Source organism: Agelaius tricolor, unplaced genomic scaffold (genome assembly GCF_023055355.1).
Source record: "Agelaius tricolor isolate 1412-34295 unplaced genomic scaffold, bAgeTri1.0.p SCAF_3, whole genome shotgun sequence".
Lineage (NCBI taxonomy): Eukaryota > Metazoa > Chordata > Aves > Passeriformes > Icteridae > Agelaius > Agelaius tricolor.
The window spans coordinates 9940017-9965409 of record NW_027269263.1 but is presented as its reverse complement, the minus strand read 5'-3'; the positions used below and the strand labels follow the sequence as shown (position 1 = coordinate 9965409).

Here is a 25393-nt window from a genome sequence, read left to right as displayed (position 1 = left end):
TACCGGAATACTAGAAAATACTGAATGATATGATATCCTTATGATATTCAGATGTCAGAATTATTGACACATGGCGGGGAATCTTATCACTTTGGAGAAGAAAACGTTAGAACTTCAAAAGAATCATCTCTGCCCCTTTAAAAGTAGGTGCCGCTCGCGGACAGAGCTGCCAGTATTTTAGCATCGGGCGATCCTAACGAGAAGGATTCTAGCAGCGGGGGTAAAATAATGCTGTTTTATTTCTGGACGCGGCAGAATGGCCAGTAAATCTTAAGTAAACTACGAACGAAGCAACATTTTAGATTTTTGCTTTGAAACGGAGTGCGGGTAGCCAAGAAATAGCTCTCCCGTAACGTGGTACGGGTGCCATCCATCACGGCGCGGGGATGGAGAGCGCACAAAAGCCATCCGCCGCGGGTGGTGGCTGTCGCTTCCACACTGGGCTGGGGAGGAGAAGCAGCCGCTTCCCCCGGCAAGATTCCCGCAGGAAGCGCTCAGCGCAGCCCGGGCGCCGGGCGCGGCTCGGCGCGTTCCGGCAGCGGGGCTGCGGGAGCTCCCTCCTGGGGCGGGGGGGAAGAGACATTCCCCATAGGAAGCGGCACCATCTCCTGCTTTATTTAAATAAAGCCAACCTCTCCCGCTCACACGCGGGGGAGCTTTAGGCTGCAATCGCGGATACACCGGGCGACAAAGGCGCCCGCAGCTTGCCCGACACGCCGGGAACACCGGCCCGGGGCGGGGGCGGCCGCGCAGGGTTTAAATGCCCCGCGGGGGCGGTCCGGCAGCGCGGCGTGTCCCGCCCGTCCCCGCCCCGCTCAGCTGACAGCGGCGGGGCCGCCCGCCCGTTCTCTGCCGCCCGCCGGAGCCGCCGCTCGGTGCCCGCCTGCGCGGCCCCGCCGGGGATGGGGGGCGGCGCGCCGTGACCGGCCCGCGGGCGCGCCCGAGCCCCGCTGCTGCTGCCGCCGCCGCCGCCGCTGCACGGAGCCGCCGCACGGAGCCGCCGCCGGCGGGATGAGCGGGAGCGGCAACCCCGGGCCCGGCGCGGCGCCCTGCCGCTTCGCCCACTACTTCGTGCTGTGCGGCATCGACGCGGAGAGCGGGCTGGAGCCCGACGAGCTGGCAGGTGAGCCTGGAGGCCTCGCCCGCGCCGCTGCGGCTCTCGGCGGGCGTTCGGGATGCGCTGCCTCAAAATGTCTGCTCCCCCCGAGGAGGGGAGGAGGAGGGGTCGCCGCGCCGGTGGGAGCCGCTGGGAGGGAGCGATTTTGGAGGATAAAGCATCCTCCGGAGGGGCTGGTGGAGCATCCCCCCAGGGCAGCTCCCGCCGGGCGGTGGGGAGCGTTTGGCCGCCGGGATGCGGCGTCCACCGCAAGCTGGGCTGCGCTGACCCCGCTGGCCCGGTCCCTGACGGTGGCGGGGACAGGCAGCCCCCGGCGGGTGCCACCGGCAGGAGAAGGGAAGCCAGGGTTACTGAATTGGAGGGAGCCGAATGACCGAGCTTTCTGCCGGGGCAGATGCGTTTTCATCAGTCTCTGCACTGGAAAGGAGGGGGAGGGATCTGGGAACAACTGAATATATTAATGGAATCGCATCTTTCTTATGTTTATTCGCACCTTATGTCTATTCTGAAATAATCTTCCCGCATTCTTCTTTGCCCCTCTACCCCAAAAACGTTACAGAAAAAAAGGAACAAAACTATTGCTGTAGGCTCAAACACATTTTCTAAAATGTTTATTTTTGGTGGGTTCATGACTGGATATGAGCTGATTATGTTGGCATAAGGCAGCAGTTCTTCCTCAATGTCACTTTAGTTTATGCAAGAGAAACTAAGTCAGGTTTTTACATATAAAGTTTGATCAACATCAGGCTTAATAACAGAGCTTAACTGCATGGAAGTTAAGCGTTTCCTCATGGAGTTACAAGTTTGGAAGTGTTTAAGTGCCAATGTTTGCCCATTCCCGTGCGTTCACACTGCAGGCAAAGGAGCTGTGTTGGCTAGAGTTGAAGGCAGCTGTGAGCCCCTCTGCCTGGCAGGGGGATCCCGAGGATGGGATCCTAATGCAGCTATTGCATCAGGAAGTACCTTGCCTTCTGGTTGTGTAAGAGAAAGACACGACGATCTGTATCACTGGTCAATGTACACTGGTTGAAGTTCATGTTTTTGTCACCAGTGAAAGGGGTGGATGCACATATTTTTCCAAGGAACAACTTTCCAGGGAGCCTTATCTTAAGGCAGGGTAACTAAGTCTCTCCCCTTGGCAGTGAGCACACACTACTGTATGGAGGTAGCCCTGGGGACTCCAAGTTGAAGCATTAGCTAAATGTACTTTCATCTCTTTGTTTTTTCACATGTACTTGTGACCACAGCTGTGTGTTTTCAGTTTTGGTGCTTTTAGTAGAAAACTCCTGACTCCCAGGAGCCACCTCCCAGCTGATGGTGCGCAGGGTTTGATTTGCATGGTATGATCTATTGGGGTTTCAGCTACCTAAACTTTGAGTCATCTATCTGAAAAGAAACTATTTTTAAAGCTGTGTTGGCTGGTAGGCTGCACCTTCCCTGATGTACCCGGACTTTCCAAGTTGTCTTTTGCTCATTTTTGTACCATTTCCCAGGGAGGTGCACAGCTGTGTTCTTGGGGAGCACTGCTCAAGGACAGCCTGAGTGTGGTGGGTTTGTGCAAATGTGATGCCTTGACTACAGGGCTCTTCTTCTGTGGTCATTCAGTAGGTTTGGCTGAACTGCTCCAGCAACACTAAGCAGATTTCAAAGCTAAAGTAATCTCCCTCTTCATTTTTCAGTGAAAGAAAGTAATTTTGGCACATACAGGATATACCCATTTAGGAAATACAGTGCAGCTGTGAATAATTTCAAAGAGAAATTAACAAAAGTAGTAATTTTGGAAGCAATGTCTTTGTAACTGGTTTCAACTAGGCAAGGTCTAGCAATATGGTTTGGACATACAAACACTCTTGGTAATGCCAGTTCTGGAGGCATTCTTAATACTTTAGGAGGGTTGGGATGTGATAGAGGAAGAAGTGGAGTAACAGAAATATGATGGGACTTAACATTGCCACTGAGCAATGTTATATTTTTAGGGACTCGTGACATGAGCTTTCTGCTATCAGCTGGGAGCTCAGCAGTGGGAAATGCTGGGGAGGAACAGGGAGTGCTGTGAGCCACAAATACAATACAGCCGTGGAAAAATGAACTCTGGTTTGAGATGTAGCTGAGAAAACATTTCTGTTAAAGCTTGGGGAGTACTAATGCTGCTGTAGGCAGGTGATAGTGAGAGACAATCTAGAAATCTGTGCTACAGGTTTCAAAAACCAAGGTACTACAATAGAATTCTCTGCTGTAATGGGCAGGGAGAAAGATGCTTGAGGGGGTAGAAAGTCTGTTCTATCACAGGAAACCCAAAAATGGCTATTCTTTCAAAAAACATTCTTAAAATTCCTTGTGGAAGTAAATGACCGTGTTCTTTCAGTGTTATGTAGCTGTGGTAGCTGCATCTTGCTGTCCTTGTGCTTTAAGAGCTTGTTGAGGTAAGTCACAAGGCATCAATGAAAAGTTGCTGTGACTTTAGCTGCTGCACAGATCATCCCCAGTTTAGCAAAAAAAAAAAAAAAAAGTAATCAAGAGCCTGCTGATCCCCAAACCCATGAATCCCTTGGCAGCCAGTTTTCACAAAGGGCCCTGCTCACCCCAGCTCTGACTGATGGAGCTGCTTGGGGCTGAGCAAAGAGCAGGAGAAGGGACAAGAGGAGCTCTGCTGCTGCTTTGGAGGCCCCAGGGCCTCTCCTGTGAAGAGAGAAGCAGAAGTTAGGAAATCTCTGAGGATTTGAGGTGACCCCTGTGGTGATATTCAGGCAGCTGACTGTGGTACATGGTGTGCTGAGGAGCTGCCTGTGAGTCAGCTCTGGCGTCACCTGGAGCTCCCTGACCTGTGCCCTGCCTTGGCTGGGAGCAGCCTGGGACTCTCCCTGGTGTGGAGGCTTTCCTTGCCTTAAGCCCAAAATCTCTTCAATTAAAAACAGCAAAAAGCACCAAAAAATCCTCATCTACTGTATCAGGCAAGAAGTGAAATGTTTTCAGTGTTACTCATGAAAGCAGGGCAAAGAACTGCTTTTCTGATTCTTGTAGTGTTGATAGGTTTGTTCAGAAAATGAAATAAAATCAACATTTATGGTTGTATAACATTTTGACATGCTTTTCGGGGAGAATATTTTGGTTTATAGTTCTTGTTCCACTGAATGGATGCTCAGGGCTTAAAATAAGCTTGGTAGATGAGAATTTTCCACCAAGCAAACAGTTCATTTTGCTTAGATTTTTTTTTTTTTGTCTTTTGCATGTATGCTGTTTTCTGGTACGGATTTTTTTTTTTTTTTTTTTTTTTGTGAGTTGCTTCACAGCTGGCTCTTCAGATGGCTGATTTGGGGTTTTTAAGTGAACTAATTTTGAACAGCTAAAAGCTGTTTACCTATTACTCAACTTGTTAGTGTATCCAGGCACACAGCAAAATTGTGTGTAGATTATGATGTTGTCAAAACACTTGTGGCCCTTATCACAAAGCTCTCACTCAAGGATGGAGGGAAAAAAAACCCTTTTTTTTTCCCCAGGGACTCTTTTCCAGGCTCTTTCCAGGGACTGAAGGAGGAAAGGAAACTATCTAAGGATTTCTTGGTGTTTAAGAGTTGGAGGGGTCATAAAAGAAAAGCAGGGTATTTGATGTGAAATATCTTGAAAAGCATGAAAATTTCAGTATTGGTTTCAGTGCCCTGTTGAACTCCTAAAATAGGGTAAAGGGAGCTTTTCTGTCATGTGTGGGGCTGATGGAAAATAAATTTCAGTTCCCTTTCCTCTTCATGCCTGCTTCTTTCAGGTAAAGCCATTTTGAGACTATCAGCCTTGGAATTGCATGTGCTCAAATGAATTTGTTATAGTAAATATTTAACATTGCATTTAACAAAAAGACCTAATTGTTCATTAAATTGTTTCTATCATATGTTTTTTCATACCATGAGAATTTCATGTTCATATATAGTGAGCTATATGTGCAGGGCACAAGGTTTTCTGCCTGTAGCAGCTTTTACCATTTGCTTGGGGAACATGTTAAATTTTGTAGTATCTTGTTTGAGTGTCACAAACTACAATTTAGAAAAATCCAGAGTACACATGACTCAATTAAAAAGAACATGAAATATACTTAATTGGGGAAGTAATTTAGTGCTCTGAAGGCAAGTAGGGAGAGAATTAGGGATGTTCTGAAGTGGAAGGACTCCATTGAGGGTGCAGTTTGGAGGAAGAGAAGGTGCAGTAAGCCAGTGTGGGAACTGGGACTTGAAGGACCATGTTGGATGGTGCCTTCTCTGTCTTAGAGTGGGAATATTGATGGAGTTATGGCTGCCTGCTTGCTGTGTGAAAGGATTTATAAGATTTTTATGGGGTTTTTCTCCACACATGAACTGTAAATGTTACATTACGCTGTCTAGCTTTGGCCATTGTGTAAAGATTCAATGTCTTACTGTCCTATTCAGTGTATGCTTGAAAGCTGTAGGGAGCTTCATTACCCTACTGTTAAGATCAAATTCTTTATTTTAATGACCAGCAAAGCAGAGAGTGGATACTGGTCATGCTGACTGAAAATGCTGAATGTCTTGGGGAAAATGCACATTTCTTCTACCTTATGCTGTTTCCCTACAAAATATCCACATATTGGTAATTAATTTCCCTTCAATGAAATGTTAAAATCCAAACAGGGCATGCTGCAGTCTGGCTAACTGTGCTTCTTATCTAGTAGGCTCTTATTTTTAGAAAGCTAAAAGACTTTTTTGTCCTTGTGTGTGCTTGGCACCTGCGTGCTGACGCCTCGCAGAGCCTCCCCACCGCCTGCGCCGTTCCCCTTCGCGCTTCTTCCGTGCCAGGGCTGTGTGCTGCCAGAAAACTTGGTGGCATTACTACAGTCACACAACTTCTTGTGTGCATGGCTTTTCTGAAAATAGGCAGTTGGAATTTTTCCTAGTTTGCTGGAAATAGACTAAGTTTCCCTCCACCGAGGAATATCTGATCAGTTGCGATTCCTGTTCGTGACTTACGCAACTGACGCAAATGGAAAGCAGGCCACAGAAGTTCTGCTTTTCGCTTTTAAGTGTGGTCCAGACTTGCACAAAGCATTTTTGGAGGGATTGTCCAGATTAAGTAACCTGGATGTGGATGAGAATGGTGCAAGTAGAGGCAGAGATGGTTTATGCTGTTCAAGTTAACAAAGCTTAACTTGCTCCTCAGAAGCAGTTGAGGTTGATTGCTTGGGATTTCTCATCTTTGCAGGGCTTGTGGGAGGAATGGAATTCAAGAGTTTCTCCAGCCCCCTTTAAGAAGTGATGCTCAAATGCAGCAGTAAATCTTCTGACATTATAGCTGGAAAAAACCAAGTCTCATGGATTAGGGATTGGATGGACTAGCCAGTTTATTGAAGTAACTGTCATTTTTTGTGAACTGTCGTAATAATAGGGAAATACTGTGTATTCATTTAGGAAACCTGTTTGATAAAAATCTAAGCTGGGTTAATATTTTGTTCATGTGAAACCAAATCTTATTCTGCATATATAAAGTGTTGCTTTTCTAGTTAAAGGAGCATGGAGATAATCCCTGCTTTTGGAAAACCAAAACTGGATGCTGAAACAGAAATAATGTTTCTGCTCTCTTCTACATCTTCAAAGGTGGTGACATGGATAATTGCTGTAATGGTTCATTCTTCTTTTTTGCTATTGGAGGAAACCAGAATTCCACTGTAATACCACAAAGGTTTTAATTTTATTTAAAAAAAAATCTGAATTATGCATTAAAGGCTTAGTTCCTATAGGAGGATTTCTGCAGCCAAAGGAGTCAGTGCTTTTTATAAAGAACTGTCAATATTATTGATAAGTATGATCTCCATTTAATAAGGAGTAACTCTCTCTTGCTGGCTTGGATAACACACCAATTTGTGGAATTGCTGATGGCTGTGACGTATTGCTGTGTCTCAGCAATAGCACTTTCATTCTCTATCTGCATATATGCCAGAGAAATGCAGGATTTAAATGCTCACCCAGCCCTGATGTGATTATTCTGTTATACATTTGCCTTCATCTAAGTTTTTTCTACTGTATTCCTTTGAAAATAAGGTACTGATTGGGTTGGAAAAACATCATTATTCCTATCAATAGCACTGACTCACTAATGCTAAACCAAAGAGAATTTCTTGTACTTTGCTTGCTGTTTTGATTTCCACTTAGACAGACTAAAGCCTCTTGCATGCTCGGAGGCTGCTTGGCTGCCAGTGGCTGCTGCAGTAGCAGAGAAGCAGAAGGTGTGATAGTGTATGTGAGGGGGCTTTTTCAGTGAGGATCCCAGAGCTGCCCTGTGAATATTGCAGGAGGCAGCAGCCCTTTTCCTTCACACACTGTAATTGCAGCAGTAATCAAAGCAGTGCCAGGCAGAATGGCTGAGCTGCTGTCCTTTATAAGAACGACCTAAATCCAGCCCTAATCTTGTTCCTGCGCAGCAGCCTGAAGTCACTGCTGGCCCCATCCTGGCGGCTTAGTGCTGCAGTGGCTGTGGAGAGACGGGGTCCCAGGCCCACAGCCTGTGCCTGGAGCACAGAGCCCTGGCAGACAAAGGTGGCACACAGCCTGTGCTTGGGAGAGCCCCGGGAGACAAACGTGGCACAAATGTGGCACGTCCCAGGGAGTGCGGCAACGCCGGATCGAGCTCGGCATGGCCGTGTGTCAGTGGGGAGGGTATGGACGTGGTGGTGGTGTGAGCCTGAGATCAAGGTCTTGCTGCCAGGGGAGAGTCTCCTGTGTTGGTGTCCACCTCTGTCCTGGTCCTCAGGTGCTGGAGGATGGTGGCCTCCGGGGGAAGGTGATGCCCACCGCCCTGCAAACGGAAGAGCAGCAACCATAAGTATGTCAGAATTGCTCAGGGCGGTGCGTGACTGTAATATTGATTTCTGTGCTCAGCTGTTTTCCCCTGTCCTCGCCAGAGCTTTTTCCCAGTGCTGCAGGAGCTGTGCCAGTGCCCTGACACCCTTCCCACAGCTCGCCTGTGCCAATGCAGAGCTCCATGCAGGAATAACTCCAAAAGCAGCTGCTTCAGGAGAGGCTGAGCTGCACATAAGCCAGCAGGGCTGTGTCATGGCTCTCTTGCCTGCCTTCTTTCACCTGCTTGTCATGGACTAATCAAGTTGTCCTTAATGCCAGCTCGTCCCTAAAACATGCTGGCAAGTGTACAGCCCACAGAGCCTCTGCGTGGGCTGGCACTGGGTATGTGGCTGGCACACTGCTCCTGCTGCAGTTCTGGTCTGTTGCAATGAGGGCTGGAGTCAAGGAGAAATGTGAATGAAGGGGAAAAAAACAAACAGTGCGTGCACTTTGATGCAGTTAAAGCTGTGATCTTTGGCTGGTGCTGTTTGAGATCATGTAGGACCACTTACATATGTGGAAAGAGTTTCTTCTTGAGCTGCCTCTGGAGTGCATGGAGAGGAACTGTGTGGAATATGTGAGTCTTTGTATAGCTCATGACTGTAAATAGCCTACAATTTTTGTTTTTCTCCCGTTTTGTTTTTTCATTATCTACCTCTTAACCAGCGAATAGCAAAAATATATACAGTAGGAAAAATTGCATTGAGGAAAACCAAATTGGATTAGGAAAACAGTAAGCCTTCACTGTGTTTTTTTGATCACATTAGCCATATAGATAATTCCAAAAGTAATTAGGGAAGAAATGGTGATGGGTCATCATAGTAAAAGAAATGTTCTGGGGGAATGACTAATGTGTGATAGACTGCTGAGGTGTCAGATATAGGCATGGCTGGAAGAAATTTCTGTTATTTTACCAGTATGAAAATATAAACAACTCCATTTGTGCTTGTTGCTTGGAGTCAAAGATCATTTTTAATCATCTGTCTGATCAGCTGAAGATTCTCTCATTAGGGTGTCCTAGGCTTGGTGGAGATGCCTGGCTGAAAACATGAAGCCATTCTCCTTTGAGGTCTGAGGTTTTGCTTCTACCTCCATGCCTACCCAAGCCATGAAAAATAACATCCAAGCAGATGCTTGAAGAGTGAAATGGGAAGACTATTCCATGGGAAAGAGGAAGAATACTTCTATGGTTTGAAGTACTTTGCCAGATCTCAGTGACCTGCTTCAAGTGATAGTACAAAAATTAACTCTTACTGGAATATAATATTGGACAGAGGGGTCTATTTTTGGTGGATCTGTAAAGAAATCTTGTTCTCTCACTGGAGAACAGCCTTCACAATTTCTTACAAATACGTCAGCAGTTCTTGGTTTGTGTTCAGAGGCAATGTTTAAATATGTCAGTCTTGTAGAGTAAGCACCCCCCTCACCCTGGAGCATGAATTTGAGTTTTCTTTACAGTCATTTTAACCATCAAATTGCAATAATAATTCTGGGATCTAGTAGCACTTAAAAGAAAACTGAGTAAGCTTTATATCAAGCTTGATATGGAGTCAAATCATGCTTTGAATCTGTGTGAGTGATATGTTGCACAGCATGAAAGCCAGAAGTATCCTCTGTCCACCCCCTTCTTGGTATTCTCTTGTCATGTTAAAGACTAACATGTGGAAGGGTAAGGGGGCTTAATCTGAAACACCATTCTGTGTAAACAATGACAGGATTAAACAAAAAAAAAAAAAGAGCCAAGCTCAACCGCCATGGGTGTGTAGTGGCTGCTGCTTTTCACGGATGACTGAAATTATTTGTATAAATTTGCATTTTCCCCTCAGCATCTCTATAAAGCCCTGCTCATTCCCATGCAGAGCTGTTTGCACGTACAAGCGGGTTGGCATGCGGTGGCACGCGATGCCGTGTCACCTGTGGGAGCAGGAGCTGCAGTTACAAGGGAAAATCAAATACCACCTTTTTTTTTTTGTTCCTTACATGTTTGCTCCTTACATGAGGCTGTCCAGGTGTCAGAGGTGCTTTGAGTCCCTTGTGACTGGAACACAAGAGGGCTGAGCTCTTAGCAATGAAATGATGAAACCCAGAACTCACTTATCTGGTAATTCCTCAATGAAATATTGATTAGATGGGCCAAGCAGCCTGCTTTGGACTGACCAGCATCTGGAATCAGCTGGAGCCTTCTGGAAGAGGATGCTGCTGTCATGGTCCAAATAGGTATTGCTTACACTGACTTCAGGTGTCTGACAGGTTCTGCAGTCTGTGTTCTCACTGACCTGGAACCTGCCTGGAGGCTCTAAATCATTTAAGAGCCCCCCTCTCCTGTGGAGGGCTCTTAAAGCCCCCCTTGTGCTCTCAGTTTTTTCTCCAGATTGCTGCCGAGATTAATCCAGTCAGATGGTGTAAATACCTTCTGCTGGGCCCTCTGGTCTCCCCTGAGATGCCCAGGAAAGAGAATTGAGATTTGTTGTTTTAAATTCAAATTATGAAGTATTTGAGCAAAGAATGCAATATGCAATTGAATAAATATTTGGCTTTTCATTGTTGAGGGAGGGGAGGATTTGCTGATGAGTTAGTTATTCACACAATACTATTTTTCTATCAGCATTCCCACTTGGTATTCTTGTTTGTTTTATGCTGTGCAATATTCTGACATGAATTTAAAATTAAGAACAATTTTATGCTTAAAAACAAAACATCAGCTTTCTTTCTTTAAGCTGTGATGCTGGCTGGTGTGGAAGAGATAAAGGGCTGCTGCACTGTTTCTAGAGTGGGACTTTTTTGTAATGTAGATTTTCTGCTTTCTCACTTTTATTCTTCCAGTATGGCTGTATGAAAATACACAGCATCAAGTATTTGAGGAATAATTCCCACTTTTTGTTTAAAAAAAAATCCCAAAACCAAAGAATCCAAACAAAACTAACAGAAACACTAAAAATACCCAACCCCCTAAAATTTTGTGAGGATCTGAAGATTAAATGTTGGTCATGACTCACATTGCTTGAAAACTGCCAGGTGCCTTATAAAAATGACTGATGGTAGGTGTGTGTAAAGCTGTGTGTAAAGGGTGTATTTTGCTGTAGTGATGCCTTCTAAGCACTGCAGAAATATCAAGGCCAGGAAGAATTATATTACAGTGTCTTTAATGCACCCCTTTCGGGGTTGTCAGCCTTTGTCTGTAACTACTATTGCTATGAATCTATTAAGGGAGAACACTTATCTCTGGAAATCAGGATAGCAGCTATTCAGCATGGATGGATTAGGTGTTTAGCCTTTTCCCTTGATGCTGTTCAAGATAGGTTTTTCTTACAACATATTTGCAAATACATTGACTCTTTCTGGCTTTAGTGAGTATGATAGCAGATGTTGTTTGACTCTCTTAATTCAAGCAGGGATGTGTTGTCTAGTGTTTGTGTCTGAAATTTGGGAATGACTAAGAATTAAAGAATCCTGGTGTAGGGAATGCTATTAAGTAATCATTTTTTTCTGTATGAATATGAACATCTGCATGGGGTGAGGCAGCTGTAACCATGGTCTGCTATTGCACGTAGCCAAAGGGGAATGGTGGTGGGAGATGTTAACTTTCACAATAGCAGTTCTGGGTAATAACTTACTGTCATTTCTGTGCCCCATCTTTGTTTCTCTCTACTTGGAGCTGCCCACAGGGTGGTGAGTTGAGTGGGGAAAGAACCCTGTTCAAATTTGCTCAGCGTAACACACTGCTAAAAAAAAAAAACAACTAAAACAAAACAAAACAAAAAAAATCCCTTCAGCCTCATGTGGGCTGAACTTCCCATGAAAGCTGTGTCTTAATGAGCTCAGGCCCCTCAGCCCTGCTTTGTCCCTGTCAGCAGGTGAGAAAGGGCCGAGGTCCCTGGCGTGGGTGCCCTGGCTGTGACCCAGGAGCTCGGGGCCCCGATTAGTTCAGCTCTTGTGCTTTCAGTGGGAATAAGAATGACAAAACATTTGTCTGGGGGCCTGGATGTATTCATGCTCCTCGCCTTCAGGTCTGTGCTAGTGCTGCAGAACCATTTGTCCAGGAACCAGGGAGAAAAGGCACAGATTTAGGTCTGCCCCAGAGCTGAGGGCACATCCCTCAGAGCAGTCATTGCTGTGGTGTGTCCAAGATACAGATCATATATGATGGTGATAATGATCTAAAAGCTATCTGCAATTCAAAGTGGGTATTGGGTTTCAGTTATTGGTTCATATTTTGTCAGCACTTTGTGACAATGACTTCTGACCGTGTCCCAGTATTGATTGTGATGCACTGAATAACTCAAAAGGGAAGCTGATGCTAACTAAGCAGGAGACCATCTGTGTTGTTAATAGTGCAGTGTTATCACACTCAAAACTCAGCTTGAGTGATTGATAACATGATCACACCAGGCTTGTTTCCTTTTTATTAAAAAAAAGTCAAAATACCAACCCTTCCTCCAACCAATCTTATCCTCCCCCCAGTCTTATCTACCAACTTCTGAGCACACATGTCAATTTAATTTTGTCAGAGATGGAATGAAAAAGAAAGAGGAATTTTTTTGGTGAAGTCCCTGCAGCTAGAGCAGAGATCCTAATTAACCTTCCAATAGTGTAGGTACAAGGATTGTGGTGATTGGTAGTGGGCCTGTGGCTGAGCCTCATCCCCAATGTGCTACAGCTGTGCAGGACAGGTGAAGAGCATTGAGGATAATGACCCATGGAGTGCCCAGGGGCACTGCCCAATCACCAGAGGGAACAGAGGGCACACAGGTGCAATGCATGTAGGATGATGGCTAGAAAAGGTTGGGCTAAAGAACAATGAGAGTGGATGCTTGCAGCCTTCTGAAGTGACCCTGTGGTGTTACTCTGTATGGGCAAGTGCTTAAAACCTTGTGGTGTGGTGTGGTGTTACTCTGTATGGGCAGGTACCTGATGCACAATGGTGTTACTCTGTTTGGGCAAGTGCTTAAAGCCTTCTGAAATTGTCTGGTGATATTCTGTGTGTCTTTGCCATCTCAGCTGTGACATATGCTGCAGCACAATAGTACAAAGGCTGCAGGAAAAGCAGCAGCACTTTCTAAAGCTAGGGAGGCCCATCCATGAGGGAATCCTGGCAGTAATTGGCAGCCCCAGAGTGGGATCCAAGCAGATTATGTGCTTCCTCCTGCCCATCTGGTGGGGTGGGGAGCAAAGGTAACTCCTGGTACTGAGGAGGAAGGAAGGAAGGACTATTGGAGCTAGCAGGCCTGTGTGAGCAAAAGGAGCTGCAGATGAGAGCACCGTGGCTTCTGTCCTGCCATCCTGTTGCATAATTCCTGGTGCTATTCACCCCTACCTGTGAAAGCCTATAGCTGTGCTAAAGCCATTGTCCTTAGTCTTTCTTGCTCAGTGTCAGCTCCTACAGTGTGATAACGGGCAGTGGGAACAAAGCTATGTTTGGCAATAAATGGCAGTTCTCAGATGGTTGTTTGCAGGGTCCAAGTCCTTCCTCAACCTCAATGAGAGGATGTAGAAGCTTGACTGTGTTGGTGCTATTGTATCCAGAGATGTGTCTATGGAAAAACACCTCTGTATTTCTTCAAAATATACTGAATGGGAGATACAGAAGCAGAATATGCTGGGGAAGAGAGTTCTTTACTATCTTTTTCTTATCTTCCCCCTTTCTACATTCAAGAACAAACCAGCTCATCCTCATGCTTTTTTGTTCTAAAATGCTATTCTGACCTTTCTGATGATATTGTTCAGAATGAAAATCTCTAGTCTGATATATTAAAGTGCTAATGATGCATTAGGAGTCATAAAACTGTATTTAGTGCATTAAATTTTGAGTAACTCCAGTAAAAGATGCTGCAAGGGATGGCTAATCACTTGTCATTTATGAGTTGTCTTGGAAGTAAATGACAGTATCCAGCTGAATCTGCCTGCTGAAATAGCCCAGAAGGAGATGGCATTGCCTTGCAGTGGAAGGTTGGCAATCTGTGCTTGATTAATCTGCTCACCCCAAAGTGGCATTGCTCCATGCTTCCAGCAAGCTTGTAACAGATGAAAGCATTAATGAGCCCCTGGGTAACTGAGACGACCCCCGGGGGCCCGGGGATGTGGGGAAGGATAAACATTGCTGACTCAGTTTCTTGCTCTTATATTACATATTTTTTCCCAAACTGTGCTTAAGTGATTCCATGTTAAAGTGCCTTTCTGCATAACTAACAGTAGCAGAGCTGTTTGTGTGGGTTTGACTGGCTGGGTTACTTAGGCCTTTTTATTTCCCTGACTTTTCTTTACTTGAAAAAAATGTTGCTGTCTTCAGGTGTGAAACACTGGCTCTTGGTTAGTTGCTGCTAGACCATGCTGAGTCTTTGTATGTTAGAGAGAGGCTGGGACCAAACCTCCCTTGGGGCCAGCCAAGTGATCCACTGAGCCATCATCATTTTCTGTGTGTATTCAATTAACTGGCTGGTAAAAGTGTGTAGGGGCCTCTGAGGGCTGATGACAATATATAGTCTGGAAAGTTTGGGAGTTATTCTGGCTATAAGAGAGAATTTCAGGAGGCTACTTAGCTTTTGCAGACTAGATTGTCTTTAATTTTCACCATCTGAATAGGTTTAATAAGAAAGGAATTGCAGTTAAATTTAAGCAGGCTTTTGCATTCAGGAATTAAATTTCTGTTTTTCTTTCTTGTAGTGGCATACTAACAATTGTCTTGCTAATGCGTTTAAATTCTGCTCCTTAAAAATGTATTAAGTGGTTTATTTGTAGGAGGTCATCAGTTTCACAATATTGTATAAAACTGAAACCAAATCCTCCTGTCTGCAGCTGCAGTGTTAAATAGAGCATCATTGTCATGTGGTGAGCATGGCTGTCAAAACACTTCGGTCAGAGTGGGTAACATGAACAGTTCTTCTACATTAAATATTTATAGAAGAAAATGCAAACTCAGAGGGCTGCCAGCAGACAGACATACTGCTTAAATACATTGTTGTGGTGGTGAGGGCACGAATCTTTGCGCTGCAGCTTTAGGAGGAAGACAGCAACCTGTTTCTCCTTGCTCGTGGGCTCAAGGGTGTGCTTTTTCTGCATATGCACATGTATGAAAAGGAACTGGAAATTTAAAACTTCCAAAGGAAAACAGTAACTCAGCACAAGCCATTTGGCTGCCAGCATCCCCTAAAATGTCTGTTCTGCTACAGCAGCCACAGAAGAGTGCAGCACAAGCTTCTCTTGCGTGCCTGGCCCCAATGGCAGCACGTCTTTATTTCAGGTCCTCTGGTGCAAACAGGTGGTGAACTACAAGTGGCGAGATGCTGAGGAGAAAACCATGTAATTAAATCTGGCGCTGTAGCATAATAAATCTCCCTTGTATTCTTTAGCTTTCTAGAGCCTTTTGAGCAGTACACAATGGCTGTGATTAATGACTGTTGTATTGTCTTAAATAATAAGCTTGAGCCTTTGGATAGGTGACATAATTTACCCTTAATGAGCGTCAGCTTCATGTGTTTGATCTCAGTGCTTTGAATTTCAGTGTCTTGTTGCCATGTCCTTGAGAGATTGTTTTATGCTGAAGCAAACCAGTAAAGGAGGGGGATGGGGAGCAATTTTTATCAGGGTGTGAAGAATCCAACCAAACTGTTGCTCTGATGATGCTGACTTTCTTGTTGTCTCTTGTTTTTTGATATGTGAGATGAAAGTGATTTGAATTGTTCATAAACTGGACCCACTGCCATTGAGAGAGATCTTTTCTTTGATAAAAGTATTCCTTGCTGGGAGGTGTCTGCTGGGAGTACCATTGATGGGTGTTTCCTTTTGTGTGTCAGGATGCACCAAATAGCCACAGCAGGAAAAAGGCTTTTCGATCCTTTCCACATCATCGCCTCGTCCATCACCACCTCAGTAGGCTTCTCTGTTGTTTTCTCCCTTGACTGAAGATAAGCAGTTCTTTGATATGAGCTCCTGAGTCTTCACATTGCCTGGATTCAGCTGGCAGACAAGAAGAAACATTATATTCTCTTCCCTGCAGTACCTGTGAAGAGCTTTCCCCGTCTCTATCTGCTCAGCACTTCAGCAGAGCTGGAAAGGGAGGGCTGAGAAACTACAAAGCACATCAGACCTAATTATTCAGCCAGCATGGGGGCCTTTCTTTCCTGCTTGGGATATTCACTTTTGCCTGTGTGGGTAGTTTGACTGACAGAGCGTGCTGATCCCAAAGCCATTGCACTGTGCCCTATAAATGCTCCAACCCCAAATCCATTCTCCTTCGGGCAGCCTGGCCCAAGGGGGCAGCTCTCATGGCAGGGCTCATCAGTGGAGGGTCAATGCAGACTCTCCCCTTTGTCTTTATTTTTGCCCGGATGGTGGGGAAAGGGATTTAAAATCCCTCACCCTTTCTTAGTAAGTCTGACTCATTTTGTTTGGTTTAGCGTTGTGGTAGAAAGAAACATAATGGATTTGTTAGGGTCAGTGCTTCACAATGTGATGGTTGACTTTGATGGGCAATAGGGCCTAGTTTGCCACTCCAGACAAAGGATTTGTAGGTCTTGCAGGCTGCCATCTGTTTCTAAAAGCAAGTTTTGGTGGAGAAATGATGCAGCTTGCATGCTGAAAAAGTTGGGGTCTTATTCTTCAAAACTGCTGTGCCCTTATGTTTGAGCTTTAAATTTCAAAACTAAACACGGTTTATTAATAGCAGGACTCCCTTTTGCCCTCCCTCAGGCAAGCTGAACATCCAAATAACATTAGTGATGTGTTGGTGTCTTCTAAAATATTTGTATTTTAGAATGCATGCACTAATCCCTAGAGTGGGTTCTACTCTTTTCTTCAGCCCCCCCCCCCCCCCCCCCCCAAACTCTGAAACACAACATCTGTGTGCATTCAGGTTGTTTGCCTTTATTCTGCTACATCAGCATATAAGGCACAGATTGGAGAAGAAATAGTGTTCAGCTTTCATTTGATTTTTCTTTTGTGATAAAATTTTGTCTTATGCTCCCTTAAAAACAGCAGAAAAACAGTGGAACGTATTCTGCCCCTATAATCCAGAGTGGAAATCCCTGCTTTCCTGCAGTGAGTCTGCTGCAGAGTCTCTTAAATAAAGTGACCAGCCGACCTGTAGGGCTCAGACATGCTGACAAATACAGTCTATTTATGTGCTGTGCCTTAACCTGTTAATGGATTGTTTCCATGTATAACTACTGGAGGAAGCACAGAGCTGCACAATCCAGGCCTGCAGGGCAGGAAGACATCCTGCTGCAGGACTTAGCAAATGTAACCAGTAAAGCCTCTGCAGTTTTCTTATTTACAGCTGGAGATGAACAGGAGACCTCCAGCACTATAAAGAGATCCTGGGTTCTGCTCCTGCCCATTTGTTTAACCCATTCCTCTCCTGGTGCAGTCCTTCCTAACACTCTTACAGTGCATTTTATTTTTTATTAAGGGGAGTGACTGATGTGGCTGCAGTAGCTGTGCAGGTACACAGGAGCATCACTAGAAATGGGGCTGAAAGTGCTGTGTAGTGACAAGTGAGTTAATATGCTGCTGCTGAATGTCATAGCAAGACTGTGGTGGCAGCCAAAGGAAACTGGCACCTTCCCTTTGCCCCCAAACACAGCACCCAAGGTGTGCCTCTGCAGACACCCCGGGCATCTTGTCACCCTCCTGCACACCAGTGTTTGCCAGCCACTGGCAGAGAGCTGGCAGGCTGCACGGGGACTCGTGCTCCTGCTGCTGAAGTGCTGTGTTTCTGGCTGTTCCTGGAATTAACCTGTTCTCCAGACTTGCTCCCAGCCCTGGCAAGTGGCTCAGTGCTGGGGGCTGGTGTGGGAGAAGGGGCTTGCTGGCTTTCCTGCCCTGCTGGCAGAAGGAAACACAGTCATCAGCTGGCAAACAGCACGGCCAGCTCTGCTTCCCTGCCCTGGCTCTCCTCACAGCACTCTGCCTGAGCCAGTGCTGTGCAGGCAGCACTGAAAAGAGGATTTATTTTTTTTTGAGGGAATTAAAGGAAATTACTGTCTTTGATGTGGTGGCCTGGTTCTGTACTGAGCTTTTTGCTGCAGGAGCTGATAGCCTGTCCCTCTGCCAAATTTTCCTCTGAAGGGTGGAAAATGCTACTGACAAAAACCTGAGGCTCAGAAAAATGGCATTCTTGGTCAATAGGATTAATTTAAATGAGGTGGTACCCAGGTCTTATATGAAGATGAGAGCTGATCCATAGTAGGCAGTCTGAATGCAGGCTGCTTCTACTGATTGAGGCTCCTAGGTCATCTACCTGGCTGTTTTGTGGAATTTAAATAGCTTGCCAAGGAAGGGCTTGTCATGTCTGGATATGTAACCTAGACAGCTTTGGATTGCTGATGATTTTCTTTGGAGATGTGATGATGGTTCAATTATCAAATGTATGTCCCAGGAGTGAGCCCATCCAGCTCCCTCTAAACTCCTTTCAAGCAGCAGAAAGTCTTCTGTCTCCTTTTAGGTGCAGCAGTGCCATGGTGTGAAGTCCCAACACCTATATGGGACCCTTGGAAATATGCTTGAGGAAGCCCATGATTTTCATGCAGTTAATTTTATGTTTCCAAAGCTGAGACTTTTTTGACGCTTTCACTAAAATACAGGGTGAGACAGAAGCTTCACAGAAGTGCAGTCATTAGCTTAAGAGGATCAGATAAAAATTGAAAGGGTTTTGTTTAAGTGAAATTTGCCCTAAGTACTTCTAGGTAGCTGTGTTATGATTATATCTAAAATGAGTATTGAGTTTGAGAAGCCAACAAGTTCTTGATAGTCCATTTGTGGACTCCAGGTTTTTGGCAATGTGTATATACTGCAGCTTTGGAGCTGTCAAATTTATTGAAGTGGTAGGTGTAGGACCCTCAGTATCTTTTTAGTTTAGTCTTTGTACTTTCTACACCTTAAAAAAAAAAAAAAAAAGATTAAAAGGGGGGAGTTGCAGGGAATAAACTTCTGAAGAGTGAGGACAAAAATGATGGCGTTGTCATTTGTAGATACAGCAGCTGATTTAGTCAGCTTAGCCAAAGAATCTTTGGCTCTATCAGAGGAACTTTTTCTGCTGTACTTAATTGAATTTGCCAAGCTGGAACAAGCCCTGGCATAGCAGTTTCAACCCCTGCCTTTGCTAGTCAGCAGCATGCAGAGCTGCAGAGAAGTGATGAAAAACGCTGATCAAATGCTGTGTGAACTGGAAAGTCAGCACTGAAATGCCTTCTTGACCTGGTGGTGATGGTCATTTCCTCCTCCTGAGTCAATTTGGGACATTTGGCATGTGCCCAACACACAAAAATGAGTTGTGTTCCTCAGGGATTCTCTTCCCTGGGGAGGTCTGTGTGTGCACTCAGCACCTGTGCAAGACAAGCTGTGCTCTGGAGAATGTATCTGATCTGACCAAGCCTCTGTGGAGGAGGAAAGCTCACATCAGGTGAGAGCTGCAGGAGGAAAGCAGGAGTTTTTACATACCACTGCAAAGGAGCATTACTTTTGTCTGGAAGCATAAAGGTTATAGTGGAGGAGCCTAAATCCTAAATTGAAGTCCTGATGTGGCATTGACTGTAGGTCCTGAGGAGCTTTATGTTCTGTCATTCCTGCAGTCTACTGGAAAAAATGTGTTATTTGTACAGGCAATGAAAGCATTGGCTATGGAAGCTGCAGTCATTTGCACACACAACTGGATGGTTCTGAACCAGTTCAGTGATGAGCAGTCCCAGCCTGCCCAGTGAGATAATGGGGAGCTCACATCCTACCAAATTAGTTATTACTTGAATTGGGAAGGAGGGAAGTGGTGTGCAAATGAATGCCTTCCATTTGGCTTCATTTGGATGTAGGAGCTGCTGTTTTTGTTTGATAAACTTGATAAACCTCATCTGCTCTAACAGCGATTTCAATTGGAGGAAGATAAATTGAGGTGGAGAAGGAAATTGGAGGGCACAGGCTCAAGCCTGAGCGGGAAGATTGTTTTAATAGCCTTGTCAAATGCATGTTGCTCTGGTTCAGGGTAAATACCAATTCTTCAAAGTTCTTAAGGTAAAAAAGGCAGAGACCTCAGTTTTTCAGGTATATTTGAATATAATATCTGAATACATTTGAGGTGCATCTGAAGAGCAAGCCCAGTTTCTACCAGCTGAGCAAGACAGAAGACTGTGTCACTTCCTTGAGAAAACAGACTCTCTGCTGGGTTTGTTTTCCCAGTCCTGGAATGAGAGCTTTCTGTTTGTGCTATCTGAAATGCTGATTAGTAAGATGTCCTGACAAAAAGGAGGAATTTAATGCAGCAAGAGGCAGGGTGATGTAGTTTATCTGTGGGTGTGCCCCTGTGGGTGTGTGAGATTCATGCCCTGGATTAAGGGCCATGGTGCGTGCTTCTGTTGGACACAGAGGAAATGACTTTCAAGTGACTTGAATAGTGTTGGGTGTGTGTGAAGAATAGAAGGCAATGAGCAGAAGTATTTTTCTAACTTAAGGTAAGTTTCACTTTTATTTAATGCACTGCACTAAAATAGCCCAGATACAGAGCTTGAGGATAAAATGCACACTAAAGCTGGAATACAGACTACTGTTTGGAGAAGCTAAGTTGCAGAAATTTGTAGAGATCAAGAAGTCTTTAGCTTAAGACATAAGCAAAACCAGTTAGAGACCTGATAGCTTTTTTTTAGGTTATAAGGCAAGAAAGATTATCAAACAGAAGTGATGAGTTAGGGGTGCTGAAAGTCAAAGCAAAGCTGCACAGTGCCTGGAAAGCTGAGGATGCTGGTGGCTGTTCTTTCTGTGTGTGTGTGTGTACAGATACATGTGCAGACCAGGTTACTCCTTCCCATTACAGAAGAGCCCCAGGTAACCTGGTTTGTTAGAAAAGGAAGTTTCTGCAGGCTCACAGCTCTCCGAGACCCTTTTCCACTCACTAATGGCAATTCACTGGATGTTTCTGGCTGTCCTAAATGAGAGACAATGACTTTGATCACCAACAGGGACAGCTTCAAGAAGAATCCTGGAAACCTGATAGCTTCTTGTGTGTGCTTTGTCTGCATCAGATCAGAGAACTGTAGTAATCTTTTGCATAAGGTGTCCAGTCAGTGATCTGAGGGAAGGAGCTTGCTTCATTTGGTGCCAGGGCTCTTGCACATGAAGAATATGCAGTGGCACTGTTTGTGGATGTTGCTGGTTTTTTTTTGTAACAACCAATTCTAATGCTTGTTAAGAGCCTCATTATACCACAGGTCCTAATGTTCCACCAATCTCTCTAAACTTTTCACTTATGCTAACATTTGAGAAATTTTGGCATCTTTTTCCCTCACTCTGTCCCTGGTCCACTAACAAAGTTGTGGAAATGTGAAACAAGAAATCAGTCTTTGTGTCTGTCTGTTTCTATGTATGTTCATGATAAGTCAAGATAATGTTCTTAACTTTCTTAAGGCTCTGAATATAAAATCCATACCTCAAAATCTATGAGGTAAGAAGTAAAAAGGCATAAATGGGAAGTGCTTTTGGTAAATGTTTCTAAGAGGATTTATTGAGATAGATGACACATAGGGATTACCTCATATATATATATATATATGTATATTTGTACTGCAAGATGGACTAATGTTAAACCTCTGACAGACAAAATCACAATATTTCTTAAATGAATACAGCATTTACATTTTTCTTGTGATATGGCTCTGATGTGGAGTCATTTCCCCAAGCTTATTCAGAAAGCTGTGGAAGCATGAGCTCAGTTACATCCAAGTTCTGTAGAACATTCAGTGAAATTAGAAGCATCTTGTGGCTGACAGCAATGCTTTTTCCCTTTCTCTTTGAAGCTCCCAAGCAGGTGGAGTCTTTTCAGCCAAGGTGGTGGTTTTCAGGGCTGCATCATCTTTGTCATTGCATTGCAGATACCACAGAGTTCTGCAAGTTGATGGATGGCTTCTGGACCAGGCTGCACAAGCTGTCCTGCTGCTGGAGCAGTGAGTGAGGACTGAGCTGGCAGTGCTGATGGTTACTGCAGCACTGGCAAGCACTGCCTGCAGGAACAGGAGAGCTGCATGACAAATTCTATGTATGACTTGATTGTGACTGTCCTATCTGGGGACACTTAACTGCACAAAAAGACTTAGCCAAACTAGCGTGCTGAAAATCTCATGGGGAGCAGATTTTGACAATTTTCAAAATCTTTGTCCATTCACTGGTGTCTGAAATTCTTTCCTTCAAAAACAATTTTCAAAAGGAGTTTTTCTATCCTCCAATCTCTTGACAAAAGGGAGGTGTTTGTCTCAGGGTCTCTAAGCCTGTTTTGCAAGGAGAGATGTGGCGGAAGAGGCTTCCAAGGACTTGCTCTGACAGTAGATACCTTTCAGAAGAGAACTTCTGTGTGAAAATCAACTTCACAATACTTAACTGAGAAAGGTCTTACCACTCTTTTTGCCTTTGCTTTTACCTTGCTACATCTCTGAAGAACAGTTTCCTTTTTGAAACATAGCAATTTAATGCTAGACAACTAATCACAGTTGTGGCCATATGTTGTATCACTGGGTTAACTTCTGTTGGAAGGCTGAATTAAAAACTCAAGGAATCCCATGTGTTTATTAAGTAGCTTGAGCTACAGATGCTGTTCTGTGCTGCATATCAATGTCTGTGTAGATTCCTAAAGAGTCAGCCTAATGCCAGAGATGGTTCAGGATGCTGTCTGTCATCCCCTATTGGTGGTTGACTCTTAGGTGGGAATTCCTGTCCTGGTCAGGTGCATTGTCCATCTTGTCTAGTAGCTTGTATATGCTGTTGCTGTGGAGTGTGATTCATGGACAGTGTTATGAAATAGCTCCCCTGCAGGGAGCACATCTTCATGGTAACCCTTTGGAAAGGTTGATTTCCATACTGAAATAGTAGGGAGCTTGTGTGTGTGTGCATGTGCATCCCTCTGCTGAGCTCAGTGTGCTGTGATGGCAGACATGGGCAATGGCTTTTCAGTCTCTACTGTTATCAGTCAGGTTTTCTTTTGCTGTCCTCTGTGGACTCAGAGTTCTTCTATTCCTGATCATCCCCAGCATGTGAAATAATTAATATATAACTTTGTTCAGCTTGTTTGATGGAGGAGGTTTATCCCCATCACTGTATGACCTCTGTATTGCAACTTGTAACCTTATTTTAGGAAGTGGTTTAGTCAGTTTAGAGGTGGAGAAAAACAACAGAGCTGATGATATTTTTGGAATTGAGAGAGAGGAGAATGTTACTTGGATTTCTTCCTTGAGGCTGCCAGATTAACTTTCTGAAAACTCCCATAGCAGGCAGGTTTGGCATTTTTGAAAAATATGCTTCCTGCTCTTTTACACAATATTAGGAAACTGTTCCAGCTCAGGAAGATGCTGGACCTCTCCAGTAGTCTAATAAACTGTAGCAGCAGTGTGTGGATTGCCCCAAAAGGGAGTTGGTGTACCCTGCCCTCTTGGAAACCTGTCTCAAGTGGTACAGCAGTCCCTCAGTGCATGGTTGGTTACTCATGCTTAACAAACCATGGTCCTTCAAACAGAGGCAAGAATATGAAGAAATAAAATATTAAGCAGATTGAAGGTGAGCGCAATCATTGCGTTAATCAAAGCCGCCCTTCTCCACAAAACCAGCTGAAACAAAGTGGTGGACTCATCAGTATGGATTTAATTGATTTCCAAATGAGTCCATCAATATGTTGATCTTTGGTGCATTCATTTTATCCAGTTCATTTCTTATGCAGCTTTTCTCATCAGACAGTCTCAGTCTTACAGGAAGCAGCTTGGTATGGCAAAAATTAGTTTTTATCAGCGTTTTTTGCATGTCTGCTAATCAAGTATACATGTGGTTGTTTATAGACTTCTAATTTAGGCTTGCCTATAGAAAGTTCCCCATAGGGTCCCCAGAATCCTTCTAGGAAGAGCTAAAAGAGCCTCTAGGTCCCATTTTAATTTGTGGGTTTGTGTTGTGGTTGGCTGAGGGTTTAGCAGATCTTCACCTCCGAGCACAGGCTGACAAAGGTTTGGCAGGGCCCCTCTCCAGAGTCCTGTTCCCAGGCTGTGTGCTCTTCCCTGCCCTTCCCTTCTGCTTTCTAGGCAGCATTCCTGAGCTGCCCCTCAAGAGGGGTAGTGATACTACAACACTGCCTCCTCATCATAACTGGTGTGCAGTACCTGTGGGACCAAGGAGGCACAAAGTCCTCCTGCCAAAACTCTCCTCACAAAGGGGATATGGAGGAATTTGGCTATTTATGTCAAGTTTAAGGTCCCACTGTCTGTGATGGTTGCTTATAGCAAGTCTCTTGTGGAAGAAAAGATGTGGGTGGGAAATCTCTGTGGAAGTTGTGTGAGCACATGGCATGGCTGGGTCTGGATGCTGTGCATGATTTCTGAGTGGCAGCTCCTGGCCCAGTCATCACTGATTAAAAGATTAAATATCCTTAGGGTGTAAAACGTAAGTTGATGTGTCTTTTCAATGTCATCCTGTAGTTTGCTTTCCAAGGCTTCAGTTTACAAGGACAAACCTTTTGGTTGTGATGTAAGGCCAGTAGTGCCTCTAAGGGGCTGTGTGAAGGAATGCATTCTCCTAGGGTAGGAGACAAGGCACTGCTTTGCTGAGTCTTGGAGAACTGCAGTATCTGGCTGAACAGAAGGTTTTTGCATGTTGTACAAAGTATTTGGTAGGGCATGGCACAAGGTAATGCAGCATGTTGTGAAATATTAATGTAGGACTTAAAATCTTGCTTTGAAAACTTGTTAAACTTTAATTACAACAAACACGGCTGAGCCACCGCATTAAAATGTTAGAATTTGATGTTCAGTGTGTGAGTTCAGGCAGGCAAAGATCATCCTGAAATATACATGTGAACAGGATTTCCCCTGCCCTTCCTCTTCAGAATAGTAGGAGGAAGCATCAGAAAGTGAAGCATGACATCAGCAGTGCCAGCTACAGCAGCATGCATGGATTTAAGTCACTAGGTTTGTATCCAGAAAAGAGCTTGCCTCTAGGAAGTAAAAAGCAATTGTTCATCACCTTCTTAATGGGGCTCATAAATCTGTGTGATCTAAGGAAAGCTGCAGAGCTCGAGAGGAACTTCAATTCTGTTCAACATGAGATTGAAGTCCTTGTCCACACTGCCAGGATTTGTCCCCATGCTTTACCCAGCTGAGGATTGGGCCAGGTATTTCACCTGGCAGTGCCAAGCCCATCCCAGTGAGATGAGTGGTGTCACCAGGGAATGGTGGAGGTACAGTCACCTTACAGGTCTGGTCTGTGTGGCCATTTCACAAGCTTTCTGGCTTAGTCAGGCATGATGCTTTTCCTTTGCTAAAGTGTTATCAAAAGCACCATTTGAAGCACTCCTCAATCCTTAATGAAGGACTGTGAGTAGTGATTGTCTTGGCAATGCTTTAGAGCACCCTGTTTGCAGCTGGGTGATCCATATGGGGAACTCAAGCACTGTTCATCCATCTCCAACAGGGCCTTTTGTTCTTGGTTGCAG

At 44.7% G+C, this 25393-nt stretch overlaps 1 protein-coding gene across 1 annotated transcript in view; it reads left to right on the top strand.

The window, feature by feature from the left end:
• Window positions 1-814: 814 nt before the first annotated feature.
• The window catches only part of DENND5B (DENN domain containing 5B), a 106109-nt gene continuing 81530 nt past the window's right edge, over window positions 815-25393 (top strand). The window contains exon 1 of the mRNA XM_071422404.1: window positions 815-1123. Coding sequence (XP_071278505.1) covers window positions 1012-1123 — 112 coding nt within the window. The 5' untranslated portion in view covers window positions 815-1011. The remainder of the gene's footprint in view (window positions 1124-25393) is intronic.